This window comes from Tachysurus fulvidraco, chromosome 3, assembly GCF_022655615.1.
Source record: "Tachysurus fulvidraco isolate hzauxx_2018 chromosome 3, HZAU_PFXX_2.0, whole genome shotgun sequence".
Taxonomy (NCBI): domain Eukaryota; kingdom Metazoa; phylum Chordata; class Actinopteri; order Siluriformes; family Bagridae; genus Tachysurus; species Tachysurus fulvidraco.
Genome location: NC_062520.1, coordinates 20,446,973 through 20,471,785, shown reverse-complemented (window position 1 = coordinate 20,471,785; position 24,813 = coordinate 20,446,973). Strand labels below are relative to the sequence as shown.

At 39.7% G+C, this 24,813-nt stretch overlaps 1 protein-coding gene across 7 annotated transcripts; it reads right to left on the bottom strand.

Annotated features, from left to right (window-relative positions):
* Positions 1 to 228: 228 nt before the first annotated feature.
* On the bottom strand, positions 229 to 23,662 carry LOC113644572 (solute carrier family 45 member 4-like). 7 transcript variants are annotated; one of them, XM_047811383.1, is made up of 11 exons: positions 23,428 to 23,651; positions 22,054 to 22,145; positions 21,217 to 21,811; positions 20,033 to 20,221; positions 19,713 to 19,892; positions 18,352 to 19,433; positions 18,157 to 18,256; positions 2,003 to 2,212; positions 1,593 to 1,726; positions 1,069 to 1,119; positions 229 to 722 (listed from the first exon to the last, which is right to left on the bottom strand). In XM_047811383.1, exons 3-11 carry the CDS (start codon positions 21,461 to 21,463, stop codon positions 666 to 668), a joined length of 2,250 nt encoding a protein of 749 aa, XP_047667339.1. In that variant the 5' UTR covers positions 21,464 to 21,811; positions 22,054 to 22,145; positions 23,428 to 23,651; the 3' UTR covers positions 229 to 665. The 7 variants fall into 7 exon arrangements, with proteins under 7 accessions (XP_047667339.1, XP_047667340.1, XP_027005339.2 ...); XM_047811384.1 differs by having other exon boundaries at positions 2,045 to 2,212; positions 23,428 to 23,648; XM_027149538.2 differs by lacking the exons at positions 229 to 722; positions 1,069 to 1,119; positions 1,593 to 1,726; positions 2,003 to 2,212 and adding exons at positions 15,286 to 16,977; positions 17,195 to 17,406 and having other exon boundaries at positions 23,428 to 23,654.
* Positions 23,663 to 24,813: the final 1,151 nt, after the last annotated feature.

Here is a 24,813-nt window from a genome sequence, read left to right as displayed (position 1 = left end):
GGGTTTTCATAGACAAAGTATATTTTTAATATCCATTTAAACAAACAAATACATAAATAAAAATGACTGTATTGATGAATGAATGTATACATAAATAATGTAGGTGATTAAATGAACAGGATGTGATCTGTTAAGATTTTTGCAGTGCTGTAAAACAGCCTATAACTTTTCAATATCGGGCGCCTCCTGGTGGCGTATTGTATACGGCATCATACCGTTAAAAAGTCATTTAAGTTTTACATTGTCTTTTATTATTTCTTTGCATATGGTCTTTTTTTTAATCACAGTAGACTCAGAGATCTTGAACGATATCCTGCTCAGGTTGCATGTGGTTTGATGCACTGATTGTTCCTGATGAAGCCATAGTAATCATGACCACAGCTGGTGCACTAAAAGTTCAGGAGCTTCTGCAGACACATTACAACTGTAACGGCAGGACCACTGATCTTCATCTTTCACTTACTATCTTACTTTCCCATAACAAATAAGTTTGGATTCTGTTGCATTACAGGGGATTAACATTATACAGTAAAAAAAAAAGCATAAAAATGGTCTGAAGCTATCCCTTATATAATTATTACTATTATTAAATAAACACAGTCAATATTTTTTTTATTGTACAGAGGTTTTGTTATAACATTTAAAAAATATACAGTTTACTGAATTTATTGGATGAACTTCTTCATTCGTCTCCTCATGTTGTTTTTGGGTGCAGGAAAATGCTGGAAAAAAGACATACACTGATTATTGTATTCTTATATTTCTTTTATATTATATATAAAATAAATACAATATAATTATTATTGCTCTGGTCATGAAATTTAAATCTGGTCATAATTATGAAATTCCAAAATTATTGTTATTCTGCATGTTTTCTATTCAACAGATTGAAGAAATATCTGGTGTCCATTTAAGCAAGTTTTTTAAGAGCTCTTCATCAAGCAGAAGAGAGCTTGTGCCTTATAATGTGTATCAAACCAAATCATGTTTCATTTCCGGCCATGTAATGTGTAATGAGTGCAGAATAAAATTGTGTAGCAGAATTATTGTGTACATCAGAGTACACACCACGTCCTGGCCAGCTTCCCTCGCCTGAAGCACAGCAACAATCTGCTCGACCTGCAAACATATGAATATTACAGAACATTACAGTGTTCCAACTATATGATTTGTGTATGATGATTGAATAAGCAAGTCCTCCGATCCACCATGGCACAGGTTTTATGTCTGATGCCCTTCCTGACTCAACCCTCCACTTTTATCTGTGCTTGCCACTTAACTGCTCATTGGCTGGCTTGCTTTCATGCAGGTGAGAGCACAAGATATGACTGAACAAGCAAGTGATATACATGAATGTGAATATCTGTAAATAAGACATTAGTGGGTGTGGCTTTGTTTCCACACAAGTAAAGCTAATTCATGTCAACTGCATGAATCAGACAGGGCAAAATTTATATAACGATAAACATCTACAGAATTTACTAAAACATACTAAAAAAAGGAAAAAAAGAGTAACCCCTCTATGTGTGTGTGTGTGTGTGTGTGTGTGTGTGTGTGTGTGTGTGTGTGTGTGTGTGTGTGTGTTTGTGAACCTGGGCACGCAGATTGTTGGGCTCCGCAATCATATTAAGCAGGTCATAGTTGTTCGCTCCTTGTATAACTAAACATGTTATGTCTTTGGCCCGAGATGGATGGATTTCCTCCACAAGGGGTAACATGTACTCATCTGCAGAGAGACAGACAGAGAGGGAGAGAGAGAGAGAGAGAGAGAGAGAGAGAGAGAGAGAGAGAGAGGGAGAGGGAGAGACAGAGTGAGATGAGTGAGATGCTGCTTAGTCTTTTGTTTGGTTTTGTTTTGTTTTGTTTGGCTTCATATTACTATACTGTATATATTAGTATATCTATATTAGTGTAAAGTAGACTGTATACTGTACATGCTGTTGTATTTAAGGAAACACTTCTCATGTTGTGATGAATGTGTTGTGTAGAAGTGTATTTTTACCTTGTATTTGTGTGTAAGTGTCTATATGACAGTGAGACTCACACAGCATCCTGCTCTGTTCATCCAGATCAGCCGACTTCAACATGTAAATGTTCAGGGGCTTCAGGACTGAAGCAGGAACAGCAAATGGAGACTCAGTCACTTTAGGATGGTCACTAACGTTGAGTGACGACATTTGTGAAGTAACACTGTTCATTTTTAGTTGAGAATCTAAAAAATATTATTATTAATAATAATAATAATACAGCTTTTAGTTTTTAGTCTACTTTCTCCTCAAGGTTTCTTTAGATAAAACGTCTGGTATAAAGACAGGATTATGTTTTAAAAAGCTTATAATTTTGTTTTTTTTCCTGACAAATTTAAGTATAGTTTCAACTAACAAAATACTTTTGAATCTGGAGAATAAAAAATAACAGCGTTGTAGCTCTTAATCCTAGCAGTACGATAATAAATTCTAAGTTCATCTTATATAATATAACTGTCACGAAGTGACACGGTGAGACAAAGGCGAGTGAGGATCCAAATGCAGTTTAAAGGTTTTTACTCAACAAAACACAAACGAACAGGCAGGCAACGCGGAACAAACAGGAAACGGGAACATGGACATGCACACACCAACACCAAAAACGACCAACAACATTGAAGTGAACAGACAGAGTATATATGGTGAACGAGAACCAATCACAAAACAGAGACAGACAAGGACTAAGACAAAACACCTGGGGAAGAGAATGAATGTAATTAGTGTCCATGGTAATAGATAGGTGGGCGGGGTCAACAATTAACATCAGGGAGAGACGGCAGACAGAAACAAGGGGAAAACACAGACAGACACATTACAGAGCCCCCCCCCTACGAGCGGCTTCCAGACGCTCCCAAGTCCACAAAACCCAGTTCAGGCGGGTGGAGCGAAGGCGCAACCAGGGTGGGAGGGCGGGTCGGGTTCGTGTAGTGGTGGCGCCCGCCGAGCAGGAGGCCGGGGTGGCGCCAGCCGAGCCGGAGGCCAGGGCGGCGCCGGCAGAGCCGGAGGCCAGGGCGGCGCCGGCAGAGCCGGAGGCCAGGGCGGCGCCGGCAGAGCAGGAGGCCAGGGCGGCGCCGGCAGAGCAGGAGGCCAGGGCGGCGCCGGGAGAACAGGAGGCCAGGGTGGTGCCGGAGGCAGAGCCAGAGACCAGAGCAGGACCGGAGACCAGGGTGGTGCTGGAGGCGGAGCCAGAGACCAGAGCAGGACCGGAGACCAGGGTGGTGCTGGAGGCGGAGCCGGAGGCCAGAGCAGGACCAGAGACCAGGGTGGTGCTGGAGGCGGAGCCAGAGACCAGAGCAGGACCGGCGACCAGGGTGGTGCTGGAGGCGGAGCTAGAGACCAGAGCAGGACCGGAGACCAGGGTGGTGCTGGAGGCGGAGCCAGAGACCAGAGCAGGACCGGGGACCAGGGTGGTGCTGGAGGCGGAGCCAGAGACCGGAACGGAGTTGGCAGCCAGGGTGGTGCTTTGGGCCTATGAACAGGGACAGGAGGTAGAAGGGCTGGCAAGTCCAGCGAAGCAAAACACAGGAAAACAGAAACATGCATAGGTTCAGGCCAGGCAGAGAGTTCAGGTAGTTTGGGTGTCATGATGGCGTCCTCTGACTCAGTCACTTCGGTCGACCCGGCCGATTCGGCTGGTTCCGTCAGCTCGGCCGGTTCCGTCGACCCGGTCGGTTCGGCAGGTTCCGTCGACCTGGTCGGTTCGGCAGGTTCCGTCGACCTGGTCGGTTCGGCAGGTTCCGTCGACCCGGTCGGCTCGGCAGGTTCGGCAGGTTCCATCGACCCGGTCGGTTCGGCAGGTTCTGTCGACCCGGTCGGTTCCGTCGACCCGGTCGGTTCGGCAGGTTCCTTCGGCCCGGTCGGTTCCTTCAACCCGGACGGTTCTGCAGGTTCCTTCGACCCGGTCGGTTCCGTCGACCCGGTCGGTTCGGCAGGTTCCGTCGACCCGGTCGGTTCCGGCGACCCGGCTGGTTCCGGCAACCCGGCTGGTCCAGCTGGCGGCTTAGGGATGCCGGCCGCCCGAGCCGACCTCATCGGGGTATCCGCCAGTTTGGAGACCAGCCGGTTAGCACGGACCTCAGCCGAGCTCGCCGGTACGGTAGCTATGGGATCTGGCTCAATCACGGATGTGCATGGGACTGGTCTGGGCGGAGGCACTGTGGAGCATTCGGGCGTCCGTGGCTGATTCCACTCTGTGGCCCACGGATCCCGATGCTTGCTGCCCCCCCCCAAAAAATACTTACGGCCGGCTTCCGTCTCTACAGTGCTCACGCTCAGCGTGGACCCGTCCAGGAGCAACGCCAAGTTGACGAACTCCGAGAATGTCTTTATTTCTCTGGTAGACGGCATCAAATACCGCAGGATCTCCCTTAGTCCGTGCTTAAAAATGTCTTTGAGCGCCTTCTCATCGAAGTTGACCTCGTTGCACAGGTCCAAGAATACCTCCGTGTACTCCTCAACTGGGGCGTCCTCCTGACGTAGGCAAAACAGGAGTTCTGCTGGATCCATTGGAGGTTGGTCGTTCTGTCACGAAGTGACACGGTGAGACAAAGGCGAGTGAGGATCCAAATGCAGTTTAAAGGTTTTTACTCAACAAAACACAAACGAACAGGCAGGCAACGCGGAACAAACAGGAAACGGGAACATGGACATGCACACACCAACACCAAAAACGACCAACAACATTGAAGTGAACAGACAGAGTATATATGGTGAACGAGAACCAATCACAAAACAGAGACAGACAAGGACTAAGGCAAAACACCTGGGGAAGAGAATGAATGTAATTAGTGTCCATGGTAACAGATAGGTGGGCGGGGTCAACAATTAACATCAGGGAGAGACGGCAGACAGAAACAAGGGGAAAACACAGACAGACACATTACAATAACATAGCCAGTTTGTGTAACAGGCTAACAGTTTCAAAATGATGTATTTTAAATGAGATATCAGTAAATAATTGTTAGAATTCTTACCGATAAAAAGCTGAAAATGAAATGATTTGTGTATCTGATGCTATAGAGATGATTAATTCTCGGTGATAATTCTCACATAGAATCATCTGTGTTCTAATTCACAGAATCACTGAGTTCTTTTATCCTTTTATTTTTGTTTAAACTCATACTGTAATGGCTGGACTGCTGAAGGTCAACAGCTGCTGCTGCAGTCCCAAGGAACAATAGTCAATTCAACAAGAACAAGAACTCAAATCCTCACACTGAAGATTTAACAGAATTCACTCAACGGAATGAAATTTAAAGTAGTAGTGTGTGGATATTTTTGTAAGATTTTAATCATGTATAAAGCAAAACATTTTGGTTTACTAATGTTTATTATTATTATTATTATTATTATTATTATTATTATTATTATTATTATTATTATTATTATTATTCAACAACAACAATAACAATAATAATAATAATAGTAATAATAATAATCATATAAACAATAACAATAGAAATAATACTAACTATTATTATTATTATTATTATTATTATTATTATTATTATTATTATTATTATTATTATTATAACTAATTAATAATTATGAAATGTGTGGATTGGCAGCATGTTATTACGAAACTGATTGGATTGACCCCTGGCACCGGGCCCGGATTGGCTAATCAGGAGCAGTGGGCGGAGCCTATTGGGCCGGTGTTGTCATGACACTGGAAAAAAGACATTTATAATTGCATAATAAAAGCGCAAAGGTGGCGCTAAACTAACGTTAAGCTGGTGTTTACCAGTGTGTTTAAACACCGTTCATGTTTCTGTAGCTAACTTTATCTTGTAGCTCTTCAGTTGCAGCCTTTTATTCCAGTTTACTGCTAACAGTGAAGAGAAAAGTTCAGTAACGTTACTTAGCAACAGTCATGAGCCCAACATACGGAGACGGACGGAGGTGTGAAAGAGAGAGCAGAGTCTAGTCAGGGACTGATAAAAGAGGCAACAACTCAGAACCTAGAACCACTAGCTAGGAAGGTAGATGAAGAAAGTTCTGTTGATTGTTTTTGATTACTTTGCTGGACCTCAGTCACAGGATATACATACATTTTTTTCAACAAACATACATTGTTTTCAACAAACCCCAAATGTTCCTATGCCAAAAGTTTTCAATAGCAAAGAGGCAACAAACCGCAAGTGGCTGACTTACTGTGAAAAAAAAACAATCTCTGTTCTGTTCTGTTTGGCTTTTGCACCATTGGTAAGTGATGGTAGTGATAGCCAATCAGAAAATAGCACTATCTGGGTAAGATTTAATGCAACATCCAATGAAAAAAAACATTCATTCACGAGGGTATTTTCGATGGTCACTTACAAGAAACAATCATGACCCTAACAATGGCTGGGCTTGAGCCGAAGTGTTTTAAATGGGAGCAACATTACAAATGATAAAGAAGTCCAAAAAGGCAACAAACACAATAAATACCAGTCAATCTCTCTCTCTCTCTCTCTCTCTCTCTCTCTCTCTCTCTCTCTCTCTCTCTCTCTCTCTCTCTCTCTCTCACACACACACACACACACACACACACACACACACACACACACACACACACACACACACACACACACACACACACACACACACATTAATAAATGGAAATTAAACAAATACTTTGTATTTGGTTAAATTGCGGTCAGTGATCCTTACCAAACACAACTACTCTCCCATTATTGTTTTTTTTTTGAAGGGGAGGTGGGGGGTGTTGCTGGGGGGTTGGAGATGTCACGCTTGTCTGTTTTCAAAACTTGAGAGCCCTGATAAAGGAAGGCATGAATGACTGGAAACACATTCACCAAAGGATAGTGGAACATGAAAGAAGTAAGACACACAGGGATAGAGCAGATGCTTACTTTCTGAAAATACAAAAGGCAGATGTGAAAAGCCTGTTGACTGGCAACCGAATGTCATTACGTGCTGAGCAAGTAAAAAAGAAATGTCAGGTGATGGAGTGCATAGTGAACATTGTAAAAGTCATAGGCAAATGTGGCCTTAGCTACAGGGGAGATAAATAATAGGCAGGTTATAGCTCAGTTAACCTTGCTGTTAATCATGATAACGTCCTGGAGTTGAATCTACTTTTGAGTAAATATGACATTTGCATCCAACAACATGTTAACACTTGGATTGAAAACAGCAAAAAGCAGAATGAAACTGGTGCAAAAGTTGCATTATTTACTCTGCTGTCAAATGAAACATTTAATAAAGTTGCTGATGTCATTAGCCAACTGATAAAGGTGACTATAGCAGAAGAAGTGAGACAAGCTGTCATGTTTTCTGTCCAAATTAACCCAATGCAATATATCAGCTCCAAAGACCAGTGTTCAATCATACTTAGATATGTTACAGATGTCATTCAAGAAAAAACTTCTGATTGCCGTGGTGGGCTGTGAGTCACAAAAGTGCTACTGGACCTTAATATTGACGTTGGCACATGTGTGGGCAACTCAACAGATGGTGCTGCTAATATGCAGGGACAGTTTAGGGGTTTTTCTAAACTCCTCTCTGAACATTTCCCCAATCAGTTTCATATTTGGTGCTACTCACATCTTTTTATCTTGTACTAGCAAACACAATGGGTAGTGTTCTGAAAGGTGAATCCTGTTTTCAATGCTTAATAATTTAGCAGTTTTAATTTAGTTTAATTTAGAGTCATTTAAGCTCATGCAAAAGTGGGAAGAGAAGAGTCAGGACAAGCATCAGAGACGACTGTGCCCAATCGGGCCAACTAAATGGAGGGATAAGGATCTGGCTTGTGTTTTGAAGTGCTTAAGACTTTAGACACCACTGTAGATGACAGTATACAAAAGCCAAATGTAATAGGCAAGGCAAAGGGATTCATAGAAACCTTTTGAAGTATGAGACAGTGCTCACTGCTCAACTCTTCCTTCACATTTTTGAGCTTACATCCCCTTTTCAAAATACTTACAGACAAAGGGAATGGATATCATCACAGCTCAACGTCTGGTTGTGAGGACAGAGGAGGGTCTGGGGAAGTGTGCTAGGGACTTTAAAGGAGTTAAGTGTTCAGCTGATGAGTTTGTGAAGTGGGCTAATGGAAAGGTGCAAGATGAGGAAGAGCTTGTAGTGCAGGCTGCCCTTTCTGAGAGAAGGATCAGAAAAAAGAAAAGGATGCCAGGAGAGCTTGCAGAGCTTCCAGCTCAGCTCTAGAAGAAATAAGCAAATGTCTGCTTAAATTTGACAATAGGGCTACAGTTGGCATGTTTAGAACTGTACAGCCTTGCATCTTAGTAGGACAGACTAAAGATGTCCCCTTTGTAGGGTTACATTGTCAGGATAGCTAGTGAAATGCCACAAGGAAGTGATGAGGATCCTTCAATTCATCTGTTGACTTGACATACCACAACATCCCACTGTAAAGCTGACTGAACTTTTACACAATGATCCTTTGCAGTCTAACATCATGTCATTCCTGAAGCTGGGGTTTGTCAGCTAAATGTAATGTAGGATGTGATACTGCCATCTGCTGAACCCAGACATGGGTTGCATGTCTCAGAGAAATATTTGTTTATGATGAGATTTCTGTGTGATAGTTAACAAGATATATTGTGTGACATGTACAAATACTGCAAAGTGCAAGCTGTCAGCAGTCTGTAAAAACATGTATTGATTATGATTTCCAAAGAATATAAAATGTTCAGGGTCAAGATGATGCAGGAAGGTGTTATAGATAGATAGATAGATAGATAGATAGATAGATAGATAGATAGATAGATAGATAGATAGATAGATAGATAGATAGATAGATAGATAGATTGATTGATTGATTGATTGATTGATTGATTGATTGATTTACCAGACAATATAAAGAATACTGTCTTTATTTTTGTAGCTATATGACTAAGTCTTTGTATGTTGTTGTGAAACGTGTTATGAGATTCCATGTGCTGCTCCCTGTTTTCACAAGTGTAGGCATGGCAAGTTCACTAATATGTCAAACATTTGCATACACAGCAAACATCTTGGAGGTAGAATAACAATACACCTATAACATTTAGAAACTAAAGAAGTTACTTATTGTCTTTTTCACAGATGTTAAATAGCTTTTGCTTGGGTAGTGATTTTCATTATTTGTATGATGGAGATGGTTCTGTATGAAAGGCCTGATATAAAACAAGCCAAAACATTAAAAACTGACAAAATACAGGGCTGGCTGTCACAATCATTACACCTGATCTTAATAATAATGTAATATTATTGAGCATAACTGAGTAATTTGAAATGGATGGATGTACGGATGTACGGACGGATGGACGGACGGATGGACGGACGGACAGACGGACGGACAGACAGACAGACAGACAGACAGACAGACAGACAGACAGACAGACAGACAGACAGACAGACAGACATAGATACAGTACAACAGAGAATTTAGAAACTTTGTAACTAGAAATTGAGAAATAAATTCAAAACAAATTTTCAGATCAATTTATCAGGGTAATTTATGACCTTTTAAAAAATGTGAACTATAACAGCTTTTTCCATTTATATGGCCATTTATTTGTTTAAACACTTCACATACAATAAACTAACACTGCCCACTTTTTACTAGTGTTGAACTAGTGTAATGAATTAGTGTTTATGTATATAAAATAAAAGGTATGAAATACAAAATAATCCCCTATTAAATCTGTTACCACTGATAAAATGATCTTACATTTTATACACTGTATAATAAATACTGGACCCTCTCAGAAATCTTCACCATATGAAATGACTGAACATTATGAATCGATTTATTATCAGACTGTGAATCTGTTTGTCCCTTTGAGCTGCTACAATAGAAACAATACATTACATACTATATAAACTTTCACCTTCCTGTAAATGTTGTACATGTCCTGATTTTTTTCTTGAAAATTCGCATTTGACAAAAATATGAGAGTTATCAGGTAGAAAAATCATTTGTTCTTATTTGTTTCCAGCAGATACTGTAACTTCAATGCTATATGTATTATGCAATGTACTATTAAACCCACAAAACACACTCACATAGCATAATACGGCAGAACACTGAAACTGGGGCTATGATCATACAGCAGAACTGACTGTATGTCTGCATAATAAATATCAATGAAAGAGAAAGAGAGAGAGAGAGTGTGTGTGTGGGGGGGTGCTGTCTGAATGACAACTGGATATTTTATAGTTATAATGAAGTGGGTGTAAAAGTGAAGCATAATGTATGGCTTGATGCCATCTAGTGAGTTATTTGCATCAGCAGAGATTTTAGGATTGAAATGGTTTCTCAGTGATTGGTGAGCTTGTGATGGTGTAGAAATAAACTTGTCACACCTCAGGTTTGTTTACACTTTGTACTGTATTCAAATTGTTGAACAAATTTTCTAAACACCAGAAAATGTAAAAAGTCACTTGGTCCACACAATACCAAAAATAGTCAATTTTACAGCAGTAAAATACATTGATTTTCCAATGTATTACTACTAATAATAATTATAATAGTAACTCAGTAACCTAAAACACACAGCAAATTCATGAGTGTTAAATTACCAGTGTTAAGGCATTTCAGAGGAAAGTGTTGAAACTGTAGTGTTAAATATTGAGAAAAGAACACTATAAGTGTTAGAAGCTGGATTGTGACAGTGTAAAAGTATAGAGTTACAGGTAACCAACACCTCGATTTTCTCCTCGCTTCAGACAGATAGCGGTTGGTGAGTAAAGACACTAAAGCTGCAAATACTGCAATTAAATACATTAAACCATATACTAAACGAGTATACGGTTGACACGAGTGTGTCATTTCCCTCAGAAAAACAGCATGTGGTGAGTAAAGATGCTAAAAAGTTAGCAATTTTATACTTTCGGTATGGAAATTAACTATATATATTGCTTTTGTAAAGTGCTTTGAGATGTTCTTTTAAATGCGCTATAGAAAATAAAGGTTATTGTTATTATTATTATTATTATTATTATTATTATTATTATTATTATTATATGCACAGTTGGTAATATTATATCGTATATGGTGACAAATTTTAACAGATTGCTTGTCGTTGCTTGTGTAATTGCTAACTATAACTCAGTCCATCATTATTACAATCTGGTTTCTGCTGTTTAAAACTATATAGAAAATGTTATGTGATTTTTTTTTTTAACATTAAAGTTTCAACTTTAATGTATAATATTAAACCGCCAAAACAAGCAAAGGCGATCGTCAGGCACACAGTGTGAGAAACAGCAGCTAGCGAGTAAAGGAGCCATTTTATATACCTTCGTTATGGAAATATAGCACCAAAATGAGCAAGGGGAAGCATCGTCACGCACAAACAACAGCGCAGGGAAGCATTTACAGACGTCATCTGACTGTGAGTGAAACAGCTGCTGTAACGCTAACAAGCAACGCAATATGCGTTTTATAGACTTTCTGTATGGAAAATAACTATATACGCACTATTATTTTAGCTACCAAATTATAACAAATTACTTGTTATTGTTTGTGCCATTGCTATACGGGAGTCAGTAAAACATTATAGATTATATAACATTAACTTAATTTGTAAAGTTTTGATTTCGGAGGCGTTTCTGCATGTGACGTCACGTGATGTCATCCAAATACCCTTGAGGATGTTCCCCTCGTTGTTCTGAAAGTTTTGATATGCCACATGTCAATGTTGTAAAAAGTTTTTGGATTTTTCAAAAGGCCAGTCAGTACACAAATTTAAAACTTTGTTTAGAGTATCACCTGAAGAAGCTGGCCAAGTTTGGTGTAGATAGTTCGAAAGCTTGCCCAGTTATAAACCTCTAAACTTTTGAATGGTATTCTATGTAAAAAAAAAAAGGCCATTTTGAGACCTGGTACCGGAACTACCGGAACTCGGATCGCTTAGAAAAGTAAAAGCAACAAACATCAGCTCAGGGTCTACGACATATCCGAATGTGGCTGGAAAGCACTAGGAGGAGTGTACAATAAAACAAAAAATGGCTAAGAAAAATAAGATCCAGTAGCAAAACAAAATGTTGGCAAGGGGGAATCATCTGAAGATAGCTTAGAAGGTAAATTGTTCAGTATTGGAAAAGCAGTGTATCATGCCATCCCAGGTAGACGTCTTCCTTTAAACATGTTGAACCGCCAAAAGGGTTTGGATTTTTATCCATAAAAATGACCCAAAGGTTTTTGGTGGTTAATAAATATGATTATTGCCATATTTGTTTTGATGTTTAAATGATGGGTAACACTATGTATTTGATGTTAAATAAAGTTAATTTTTTAACTCAAAACTGAGTTTTATTTTTGATGAGTCGAATGACCATGTACTCTGTAGATTGGATTGGTTAAGTGCTTTTTTTTTGCAGGATGGAACAGTGATATGTGTACTTTACTCCTGCTCTTGCATATCCTGTCATCTCAGCCAGCTGGGAGAAAAAGGGCAAATAAGTGCTCGTCAAGCTGTGGACCACCTTATAGATTTTCACAAGGTATGTTTTGATTCTATAAATCTGTGCATAATCTAAAGTCAGTAAATCTCTAACCTAAATTAATTCTTTTGAACAAGTACTACGTTACATTCCCTTCTTCTTTGCTTCTATCAGTCATGCCGGAGTCTTGAAGAGCATTTGGATACTGATGAACGTCAACAGCCTTACCTTCTTGCTTCAGGGACCAGCAGACAGGCCATCGACAACTTCTACATAGTCATGGATAAAAAACTCATCTCGTGCCAAGGAAGAACATTGCTTGCAGCGTTTGGTTAGCTTTTCAAGATCCACTTTGTTCTTAGCTTAAATTATGATGAAGTATTTCTCAGCATGAATACATCCAGACTACTGTCCATGGTATTGATGTGGGAACCAACAAAAAGACTCCAAAAGTGAAAGAACTGTGAGCCAAGTCGTTGAATGATGTTTAGGTGTTATGTTTGTAGGACATTACATCATTCAGGTGGTCTGTTGATTCGGCATCTCAGACTTTCACATGGTTTATATCCTGGCAAAAAGTTCAAATTGTTATGTGCACAGGATGGTTGTTCTTTGGAATTTAAAAGTTACTGTGGTTTTAGAAGACATCTTAAACTTTTTCACACTGAAAATAGTGACACTGAACTTCTGAATTGCTCAGATTTGCCAACAACTCCAATTGCCATCACATCTGTAGGTATGCTGGCTCTGCCTATTGATGGACCTAGTGATTCATCTTTTGCAGTGGTGAACTCACACCAAGATATTGCTGATCCTACTGATGATGCAGTGTCAACAGAAATGTGTGAATCTATTATTGCCAAGCTGCAGGGCAGTGGTGTTTCAAACAACGTAATTTTGTCTGTTGTAGAAAGTATGGAAGAGTGTTTTGGATGATGTTCATACATCTATTAGAAGTCAATTTTTTAATGTAGTGCCAGAGTGGAACCCAAGTAGTTTGGCAGTAGAAAATGTTTTTATGAATTTGATGAATCCCTTTTCTGATCTAAACAGTGATAAATGGAAAAAATGTTTTTGTGCAAAGTGGTGAGTTGTACAACCACCAGAGTAAGATATGATTCCATGAGGAATAGACCATTTATGAACAGGTCCTAGTCAATAACACTTTTATCTACAGTACATACCATTGTTTAAGACCTTGTAGTTTATTTTCAAGAATAAGATTTTTTGCAGCCATATTCAGTCATGTAGATTTAGTGATGTATATTGTGACTTCTGTGATGGTTCTTACTTCAGGAATAATCAATTGTTCTCATCTTTTAAAAATGCTCTGCAGATTCAGGTTTATACTGATGAATTTGAAACAGCAAATCCTTTAGGATCTAAGCATGGTTTACACAAGCTTGGATGTTTGTATTTCACACTTAGAAATCTTCCACCTCATCTGAATTCTTCTCTCATGAACATTCATCTCATTTCTCTGTTTCATTCATAAGATGCTAGAAAGTATGGCATGGTTGAAATACTGCGTCCTTTTGTTGAAGACGTGAAGAAACGTGGGATGAAAGTATAATTTTTAGAAGAACCTCTTTATGGAACAGTGTCACAGATTACAGGTGACAATTTAGGTTTAAATGGTGTTCTTGGCTATGTAGAGTCTTTTAGTGCCCACTACATTTGCAGTCTGTGTTACAGACAAGGCCACTGCCCAAACAGTATTCAATGAACAAGACCCAAGAGTTGTTTTGCGGACTTAGGAACTGATGCCCCTTTTCCAGGCGGAAATCGAACCCCCAACCCTGGAGGTGTGAGGCAAATGTGCTAACCACTAAGCCACGTTGCCCCCGTTAGAATATTTAGCAAAGGAATATTTCCAGTGAAAGCATCCTTTTGAGTATTTATGGATACAGCTTTGGCAATTTAGACCGCAAGAACAGACCAACGAAACAGCCAAACAATGCGTCTTTTGAAAAACACAACACTTATATTTGGAGATGTTTTGCCAGAGGAAGACAACCACTGGAATGTGCTCTTGCTGCTTCTTGATATTTTAAAAACAATTTTCTCTCCTAGCATCACTGAGGGTATGGTTGTCTACTTGAGGTGTCTGATAGCAGAACATCACAAATAATTTAAAGAACTGTATCCAACTCATAATTTGATACAAAAACATCACTTAATGATCCATTATCCAGATATGATTCAAAAGATTGGTCCTATGGTTCATGTTTGGACTATGAGATATGAAGCAAAGCATAATTTTTCCAAATCCAGCATTAAGAACTTTAAGAACTTGACAAAGTCTTTAGTACTGAAGCATCAGTTAGTTGTAGCGTACCACTGGGAGTCACTTAATGTCAAAGGTATTGAGTGATTTAAATTATGATGAATTTCTGTGTACATTTTCAGCTTGACAGGTCTGAAGCTATACATTGCACTGCATGGGTAAAGTGTGATGGAATTAAGTTTCATTGTGGATCAGTTGTTTGTGTTGATGTGGTAGATGAAATGCCATTGTTCAGTAAAATAGTTGCAATTCTCCTGAGAAAGGAAGAAATACCCTTTGTTTTGATGGAAATGGAAGCAGTGTATTGTTGAGCACCTGCATGCATTTCAGTTTAAACTTGATTTTTTTTGCATTTTAAAACAAAATGATTTGCAGAAACCTAAACCATTTGATCTTCAGAGGTCATATGACTCATTCATATTTATATATTATACTGATTGTTGCATTTTGTAGTGCACTGAAAGTGGGAGTGCTATGCTGTTTTAATAAAAATGAAATGGTTTTTTTTTTTTATGGAGAAATTCTGGGTAATACTGCTATCCAAAAGAAAATGAACATTTTTGTGCTATGCTGTTATAATAAAAATGAAATGGTTTATTTTTTTTATGGTGAAAGTGATCAAGATCCAAATCTGGATCAAGCTCAATGGTAGTGTCTGGTACAGTAAGAACAGTCGCTTTTACATCTCGTTACATTCGGGAAGTCCTTCTGGATCTCTGTCTCAGATTGATCGTAAGATCATAAGCTTCAAAAGGATCCTCTTTTATAATAAGGTCCAACTGCTGGTGGAACTGAATACCTGACAAGATAAAAGGTCTCGTAGCAGCATTGTAGAAGTTTCATGTGTACTAAGAGAACTGACCAACTAACCAATATAAAAGTGGAACAACAAAAGTGGTCTTAGGTCAGTTCTGGTAAACAGCTGGATTGCATAAAATGATCATGAACAAATCACACAGAAGTAAAACAGCAGTCATTTTCAGACAAGGTATATGACTAAATGTAATATAGCAATGTGAACCTTTGACAAAGTGATGTTTTGACTTCACTTAAAAAAATGTATCCAAAGCATAAAAAAAACTCAGATTCTTTTATATATATATATATATATATATATATATATATATATATATATATATAACATATAAACACTTAAATATGTAAATTGTGCATAGTTAAGGCTGTTGAAAAGTAATCACCTTGTTATGCAGCAGCTAATGTATTAATCATGTGTATGTGTGAGAGAGATTCGCCAGAGTGCTTCTGTTCCAAGCACTTGTTATCCAGCATAATTTCAAAACAAATGAAATGTGTCAATTTATGAAATGCCTACCATGCACTTCTCACACTTTATGTACATAACTGACCAGTCACATATCCTGTATTCATATTTAATACTCGTACCGCCTATATTGTATCACATCCTCTGCATTTCTTCGTATAGTTTGTATTATCTTGTTTTGTATAGTATAATGTTAATTATGTCTGTACCTTTGAGAGTCACAAACAGCTGGAACCAAATTAATTGTGTGTGTCAACACACTTGGCCAATAAATCTGATTCTGATTCAGATTCTCAAATGCACTAAAATCAAGCCCTGCTTGTGTTGTGTAAAATAAGGGAACGCTTCTCCCTGTTAGAGGTGTGACCATCGTCGTGGTCTTCATCCTAATGGCAATACAAAATCTGTGACGTTCTATGTTAAGTTTATGAATTCTGGATAATACTGCCATCCAAAAGAAAATGAACATTTTTGTACCATTAATGGTAAAAAAAAATAAAAAAAAATAAATAGAAGATAAATCATCTCTTCTGTACCTTTTTTTTTCTCTTAAACATACATTCTGCATGTGTGTGTGTGTGTGTGTGTGTGTTATATGACGCATCGTGATTGAAAAGGGTGACACTCATCAGGCACATCATGACCATTCTGGAGCAAGGCAACCTGAGATTTGTTACTTAATTTTATAGTGTTCACAGTGAAAGAGTGACTTTTCTATGACTACTCTATTACTCTGGTGGAGCTTCTAAGCGTCAACATTTCACACACTGAAGGTGACTCTGGTCTGTTAATCATTAATGGTCTAGGGTTGTACTTGGGGCTTGTGCGTTTTCATCCTCGTCATCCTCAGGCACATCGGGGTAAATGACGAGGAACGCAGCAGTAAGAAATCCGATGAAGGAGCCCCCTGAAGCCATCATTGGGATGACTCTCACTGAGCCTACGGCGTCCACGACTGCCCCGAGAGCCGAGGCCACCAAAATCTGAGAAATGTAAACCTGACATGTCAGGATGGCACAATCGATACCAAAACCTCTGCGGGAGTTACCTGGACTGTGGTGGATGTACTATAAAGAAAAAACAAGAGGAAGTACCCAATGGTCTCTAATTATTATCAAGTGACAATGAACAATATTAATACACGTCAAAATCTACTAGTGTAATGCTAGGAGATTTGCAGATAAAATACAGTTATCTTACCTCTTTGATCTCATGGTACTGCCCGAGCAGAGTATAAGGACAGTAGGAAATACTCATAGAAATGAATCCCATGCTGCTTATCATTATCATGGCTACATAGACGTTGGGGAAGATGGACATTACAGCCGTGCCAACAGCAAAGCCTAGTGTTCCCACCATGTAGGTGATTTTAATGCTAAGGTCATAGCTGTTGAGGTATTTCTGAAGCACAGCTATAAAAGACAGAACATCAGTGTTATGTACTGTGAGAGCGAATGTGAAGAATTAAAAACGAAAGTCCCATTCTGACTGATGGTATATTATTGTCATTTTCTGTGTTGTTGTATTACATTCCATTTGCTATGAATCAGCATTAACACGAGACTTTCCAAGCATTTTATTTATGTACTGAGGAAATGTAGTATACTGAAAGGTAGCATGCTGTATATATTGTGTTATTGAGTTGCTTATTATATTCGAATCTGTGCACCGTGTCTGTAGTGTAAACTCTTTACTGCCTCAGCAATCCTTCTTTTAAATGTCTGACACTTCGGTTACGAGGCAGATGGCACAAGCTGTGTGAAGATTAAGCGATAAGCCCAACACCGCTCACATCTCTAACAATTATACTCCACAGTCTAGCTACAAGGAAGTTGGTATTAGTACCACAGGAACTTGGTTAACCGCAGTCCAGCATTACTCAGTAACACAGTGCTCAGAGTTTTTATCTCCCTTATCACATGTTTAAATCTCATCTAGCATGATCATTGTGTGTGTATTCTTTTTTTTGCATTTGTCCTTGCTTAACGTTTAATCCTTTTCTACCAATATTCTCAAATGCCACTTTGTATACAAATTAGACAATTAGAATAGCAGCGAAAGTTACAGAACAAGTTTGTACTTTATGAATTTTTTAAAAATCCACGGCTAGATTTATCACTTTGTTGTTCTTTAATAAAAACTTTGGTGGTTGTAAAACATACCTGAGCAGATGGCAGCAGTGGCAGCATAGATAACTAACCCCCAACATCCCATCTGTACTCCCTTATGGTAGTTCTGAAGCTCAGTGGAGTTTGCAGCAGCCTAAATGTAGAAAAGGCATGTCTGGTGTCTGTAGTGATTGTAATTCAGAACCAGGGATTAAAAATACTCATGAGAGAAGCCACAGTTCCTCTTACCATTGGGTCTCCTTCATAGATGACCTGTCCCATGAAGTCAGTATAGAAAACGGCCTGGGAGATAATGGCGAACCATGTGGCAAGATGGCATATGCACAGGCGCCAGAGCTGTGGAGGCATTTTCAACATGGACAACCACAGCAGCTTCACAGTAGTAACACTTCCTTCTCCTTCTTCACTCTCGCTGTCATCGTCTTCGTCCGTTCCAGATGATGTGCTCCCTCTTTTCTGCAGCCTCCGACGCTCCTGCAGTCTTGTTATCCTGTCGATGTCGTTCAGGCTGCGTGAGGACTTGATTGGGTGTGCTGAATTGATGCGGCGACGAGGCCGATGGAAGCGCACCCGGCCGTAGTAAGAGAAGGTAAAGGAAGGTTGCCGGTAGAATGAAGGGTGCCGGCAGCGGACTGTCGTGTTGGAGTGACGAACGACAGCTTTATTTTGATGGTTCACATCACATTTTGACTTGGCGTCCCCGGCAAGGTCACCGTTGGTACCTTTGGTAGCGTTATTGTGCCCATTGCTCCCTGTAGTATCGGTGTGCTGTGGGAGGTTGGAGCAGTGATTGGCCTGACAGCTGCTGTTTTGGCAATATTCAAATGGCATCTCATTGTTGAAATCCTGGAATAAAGCTGGCTCTATGTTTTGGAGAAAGTGATCATCAAGATCCAAATCTGGATCAAGCTCAATGGTAGTGTCTGGTACAGCAAGAACAGAGTCACTTTTACATCTCGTTACATTCGGGAAGTCCTTCTGGACCTCTGTCTCAGATTGATTGTCTTCATAAGCTTCAAAAGGATCCTCTTCCATAATAAGGTCCAGTTCTGGCACTTGGTGAGTCCTAGGAAGTATCTCATTAAGATGAATGGATGAGGAGCTGTCTGCTTTCTCGCTCTCAGATACTTCCTGCTGATGAGCTTTGTATGGTTGCTCCTGGATGCTAAAAAGGTGAAGCACCACGGAAATTATAAAGATGATGGCAGCAAAGAAGAACAGCACTTGTTCTTGGGCTTTGAAGGCATGTCCCAAGAAAGTATTTGTCCAGTCCAAACCGCCAAGCATGTAACCTAAAGCTCCACCCAAACCTGTAAATGCAACATGACAACACAGTGGACATTAGAGACAGGATTAGGTCATGTCTAATCTAGAAGTTAATTGGGCTATTATTCCTTTATTAATTAAGGTCTTATTTACTGAATCTTAGAAACAGATCAAACTTGACAGCAACCGTGTCAGCAAGGATGCATCTGCTGCCACCTTGTTGTTAATTTGCTCTCACTCATAAGATATTGCACTAATGAGAATTTTGGACAGAGGAGAACATAACACCTCCCAGTGACATAAAAATGAGCCGAGCATGTTACCTGCAGAGAAAGCATGAATATTCAGGGCCATGTCTTGCTCTTCACCATCAGCGACGTCCAGCAGGTAGGCTCTGATTGGTCCTTCTAAAGCATCAGCACAAAAGTCCATCACCACTACACCTAGCACTGTCAGAATGATCCCAATGGGCTGTTTACCAGGAACATCCCCTGCAGTCTGGCCTGAGACACACAAATGCACACACAGAAGCACACATATATGTTGGTGAAACTGCACAGGACAAATGGTTGAGACAAATGATGGAGAACAAAGCTTTCTTCATGACTTAAACATTAAACATAAAGTCAAAGAGAAATGTTACCCATTAGGGAGCCGTTGAGGAAAAGTGCTAAACCGAGCAACAGTCCTACACACAGAGCCAGAATGAAGGGCCTTCTTCGACCCCACCTGAGGGTGCAACGGTCACTGGCTGAGCCGATCAGAGGTGTAAATATTAAGCCTAAGATGGGGCTGAGGAACCATGTCAGACTGTAGTACTGCTCTGGAAGACCTAAAGAGAAAGAGAATGGAGCTCAATATCTTACTGTCCAACAATGATTTCAGCCAAATGCAGCTCTTCACATCATTCATTCCCTTACATGCGGATCATCTTTGACCAGGATTGGGAACCTGTTCTTTAAGCCACTGGTCTTCAGTTACATCATTAATTCATGTGAACATTTAAATCCCAAGTCCACACTCTATGTTTTGTTATTTTTGACATTTGATTTTAAAATACCAGTCAAATGGTAAAGCACATGGTGCACACGTGTATCTTGAGCTGTTTCTACATGTCCTCTATTCATTAACTTTTTATAATACTGTCATACTTCATCTACTCATCAAATGCCATGAGAGGTAAGAGGACTGGCAACGCTTTTACTACAGTACATAAGACCAATATAAATGGTCATAAACTTCTTAAAGTGGCATTGCTGTATACAAGCTGTATATAACAAGCTTTATAGCATTTCATAGTTCACTTTTCTTCTCCCTAAAACATTACTACCTTATAGCAAATGTGTCACTGAAATTGCGACCAGTGAAAATGGCAGAGAGGGAAAAAGAAAGAAAAAAGGGGGAAAAAAAACAAAACAAAAAAACAGGTGGTGAGAAATGTGCACACACACACATTCTTCATTCAGCTCAATAGATTCATTGTTACTAAACAAACACTATAACAAAAGCTTAGTCCAATGTGTGTGATTTTTTGGGTACATGTTTACACCATAGTATTTTTTTTCACCTTCATTGTGTATATTGAGGCACTTGCAGAATTCTCTGTTCAAATGCCACACACCATTCACTGCTCATCTACAAAAGGGTTACTGTAAGTCATTCAGGTCTTGCTGCATTTCCAAGACATGAGGAAATCAGGAGTTTCAGTACTCATACTGAGGCCTTATTCATGATGACGAATGAAGAGTGACAAAAGTCCAGTCACCTTGACTTACTAGCCATAAACCTTACCAAATATATTCTGTTGTAAGTATTGTGGCCACTTACCTATCTGTAATAGCACAGGCGTGACCAGAGCTGTTTCCATGGCATAGCAGAACTCACGGCCAAACATGACGGCTCCGTGCATAACCCACAGGCGTTTGGGGATGTGAACCACAGACTCCTCACTGTCTGATTCTTCAGAAGCTTCCATTTTCTTATTTCCACTTATTCTGCTACTTAAAGACTTGTCTGGCTCACTGTCCCCATGCAGAATTTGTACAGCCTCTGAGTCTATGTTCTTGGGCACCATGTCAACTGGTTTAAAATCAGCTGAAGTAGAGAATTGAATCCGACACGGAATAGAGATTTATTTTGCTTTTCCCTCTGGTCTCTGATTAAAACCATGAAGATTTTTCAAAATCAACACACAACCACCACCGAGGTTTCTGGAGATAATACGGACATCAGGCTGCTCCACAAGCTATTAGTGAAAGGTTTACCACATGCTGTGGCTAGTGCAAATCCATAGACTGCCATTTCTGGCTAAGTGATGAGTCATTATTTTTTGAGGTGTGAAAAAGGAAAAGGGGAGAACGAGGAGAAGCTCAGCACAGGTAGATGATTCCTGGAATAGCCCCATGGAGCGATCAGTTGGTATCTAGAAGTGAGAAGAAAGAAAGAGCACAATTAATCATTGATCACCCACGCATACATTATGTGTTATATATATATATATATATATAAATAAAATCACACACATACATATACACACAGGGTTCATTTTACACTTATCTAACATTTACATTAATGTCTAGAGCAACATACAGAAGCACTCTGAAGTCTCTATCAATAAATCCATCATGATACTGTTTTACTAGATAACTGCTAAAGAATCCATACCATCAGCCTAATCAGCTGTTTGGATGAAACACAGTCGGACAACAATCACCAGTACATCCATCAACAGGTGTTTTAGGCGAAAACCAAAGAACCTGGATGAAATCCACAGAGACATGGGGAGAAATGTGTAAAACTCCAGACAAACACACGTTTTTTTATTTCATCCACTCACACAAAAATGCAAATCAAAAACACTATATGGCTTTCTGAATGCATTTGTGCCATTCCACAGCTGGGTTATTTATTTATAAACCCTAGTTGACTTGGAGTGCAATATAGTGACTGCGAATTTGATGTGACTCTCTAGAAACATCACACTAGTGTTCTTGCAATCCACCTGTAGTGTTTTACAAGTGAATTCTGCCACCATTCATCATCATCATCATCATCATCATCAGTCACAGAGAGGAACACACTGTACCTTAATACATCAAGCAAATTTTTCATTCAGCAGAAGCCCAAAACCTAACTCCTGCTACAGAAAAAAAAATGTAGAACACACACACAAAACCTATCCCTGAGGTCTGATGCATATAAAATATCCCAGACTTCTAACCGCAAAGAAACGTTTTTAACCCTCAAGCAAAAACCAGTGAACGTGCGGAAGCTCGAATGTAACTGTAGACACGTCACGTCACTCTGCAGCAGGTTTTTCTTTAACGACTTTAATCCGAATATCAAACGTGTGTCTGTCGAACAAACAGTGCGCGTTATACGCTTTCGTTTAATAGTGAAAAGAAGTGAGATATTTGTACGGAGATATTCGGGATTCATCCGCAGTCAATAATGTGGACTGTCTTGCTAACGGGGTTCCTTCTCTATTCACCTCACGGGGTTTGGAGACTAACGTACATTTAAAAAAAAAAGAGTAATGAAAGCATTTTTTTTTCACTCAGAGAAGTTATTTTCTTTTTAAACATGAGGTTTAAACCCCAAACCTTATCCATTTGTGTGTGGAAAACAGTAAACAACACCCGTAAATGAGCTACACGTAAAACGTCCAGTGTCGTTAACGTTACCTGGTAACTAGCAACTAGCTAGCTTAATTAGCCAGCAGCACAAATCTAATCTATTTAAACTCATTCAGTACAGAGGAATTAATCTACTTGACTGCTAGACGTCTAATAAACTGTTAGGTTCTGTGTTTGTTAGTCTGTCTTGTCGCATTGTTGGCTGTTTAACCGTCGGCCAGCTAAGTTACAGGTCCACCGTCTAGTTAAGTGTGATTTGACGTTCGCTAAGCTAAAAGGCTACCTGATGCTCTTCAGACAGGTGTCAGGCCTTCAAACAAACGTCTTCCCTTCAGAATAAAGTCTATCTTCGTTTCTAAAAAAACATACACATATTTGTAGTCCAGTGATTCTTCAATCTTACCGGTAAATCAAACACGCTCTTCTCTCACATCTGCTCCAGAAGGGACGCTGTTCTATTGTGTTCGCTATTTGGGTTGCCAGACACTCAAAAATACCACTTCCTAACACACGGTTAATATTCACCTCTAAAGGCGAGTAGTGCATTTATCTATCACTTTTATTAATTGGGAAAAAAGAAAAAAAAAGGGCTGCGTAGAATACATTCGATGACCTGTTAGCTATTTCGTAATTTACTCATTCTTAATGACTCACCATTAGGTTTATGACGTCATAATAATGATTGTGCACGTCCTGTATGTATAGAACGGGGGGAGCGGCATAGAAGCCTTTATTATCGCCACATATACATTACAGCACAGTGGAATTCTTTTCTTCACATACCCCAACTGAGGAGGTTGGGGTCAGAGTGCAGGGGCAGCTACTCAGTACCCCTGGAGCAGGCAGGGTTAAGGGCTTTGCTCAAGGGCCCAGCAGTGGCAGCTTGGCTGTGTAGGGCCTTGAACCCCAATCCTCAACCCAGAGCCTTAACCAGTTGAGCCACCACCATTGTCCCAAAATATATATAAGTATATATATATTTAAATATAAGTATATGAAGTCTCTTACCTGACACAGATCTCCTATGTTTTTGGGACCAGTACCTTCTTGTGTCACTGGTATATAAATATGAGGTGGCACAGTTGCCAAAATTTCTATGTATAAAAATAGCTAAATGCCAGAAAATGCCCACTGTTTATTGTTAGAGTAACAAAAACCAAAAAAAAGGAGTCCTGTTGGAGAATAGATAGGTAAAAAATCCTCCAAAACACCACCACCAACAAATGATTTAGATCAACTGCAAGTTCCAGAAGAAACTAGTTTCTTTAATGAAACCACAAACATGACATTCCTGAAGGTTTGAATGGAACAGGGTTATACAAATTGATAAGAGAAATATATTCTTTGTCAACAATCACACATTTTTACAAAAGAAATGTTAACTATAGTGAAGGATATGTGATGTTTTTCCTCCAAAGAACTCAGGAACCCTGACTACATTTACAGCATTTAGCAGACGCCCTTATCCAGAGCAACTTACATTTTTATCTCACTGAGCAATTGAGGGTTAAGGGCCTTGCTCAGGGGCACAGCAGTGGAAACCTGGTGGATGTGGGAATCAAACTCACCACCTTCTGGTTGGTAGCCCAACACTTTAACCACTAGGCTACCACATCCTCTTCCCCTGTGAAGATCATACAACTGGGTCAAAAATTTGACGTAAATTCAAAAAGAAAAGCTTTAGTAACCATTTGATCATGCTTTTAACATGGCCATCTTAGTCCCTCAACCTGGGCCTTGGAGGAGCTGTTTTGGTTAGTGTGCTTTGATTCAGTGCACACACACACAC

Excerpts from the sequence above, each read along its gene's own strand:
- LOC113644572 (XM_027149536.2), bottom strand. The coding sequence starts at position 21,463 with ATGGTGCCCAAGAACATAGACTCAGAGGCTGTACAAATTCTGCATGGG. Across the intron at positions 20,222-21,216 it reads GCCTGTGCTATTACAGATAG|GTCTTCCAGAGCAGTACTAC; the intron begins GTAAGTGGCCAC and ends CTTTCTCTTTAG. Across the intron at positions 18,257-18,351 it reads TCTATGAAGGAGACCCAATG|GCTGCTGCAAACTCCACTGA; the intron begins GTAAGAGGAACT and ends TTCTACATTTAG.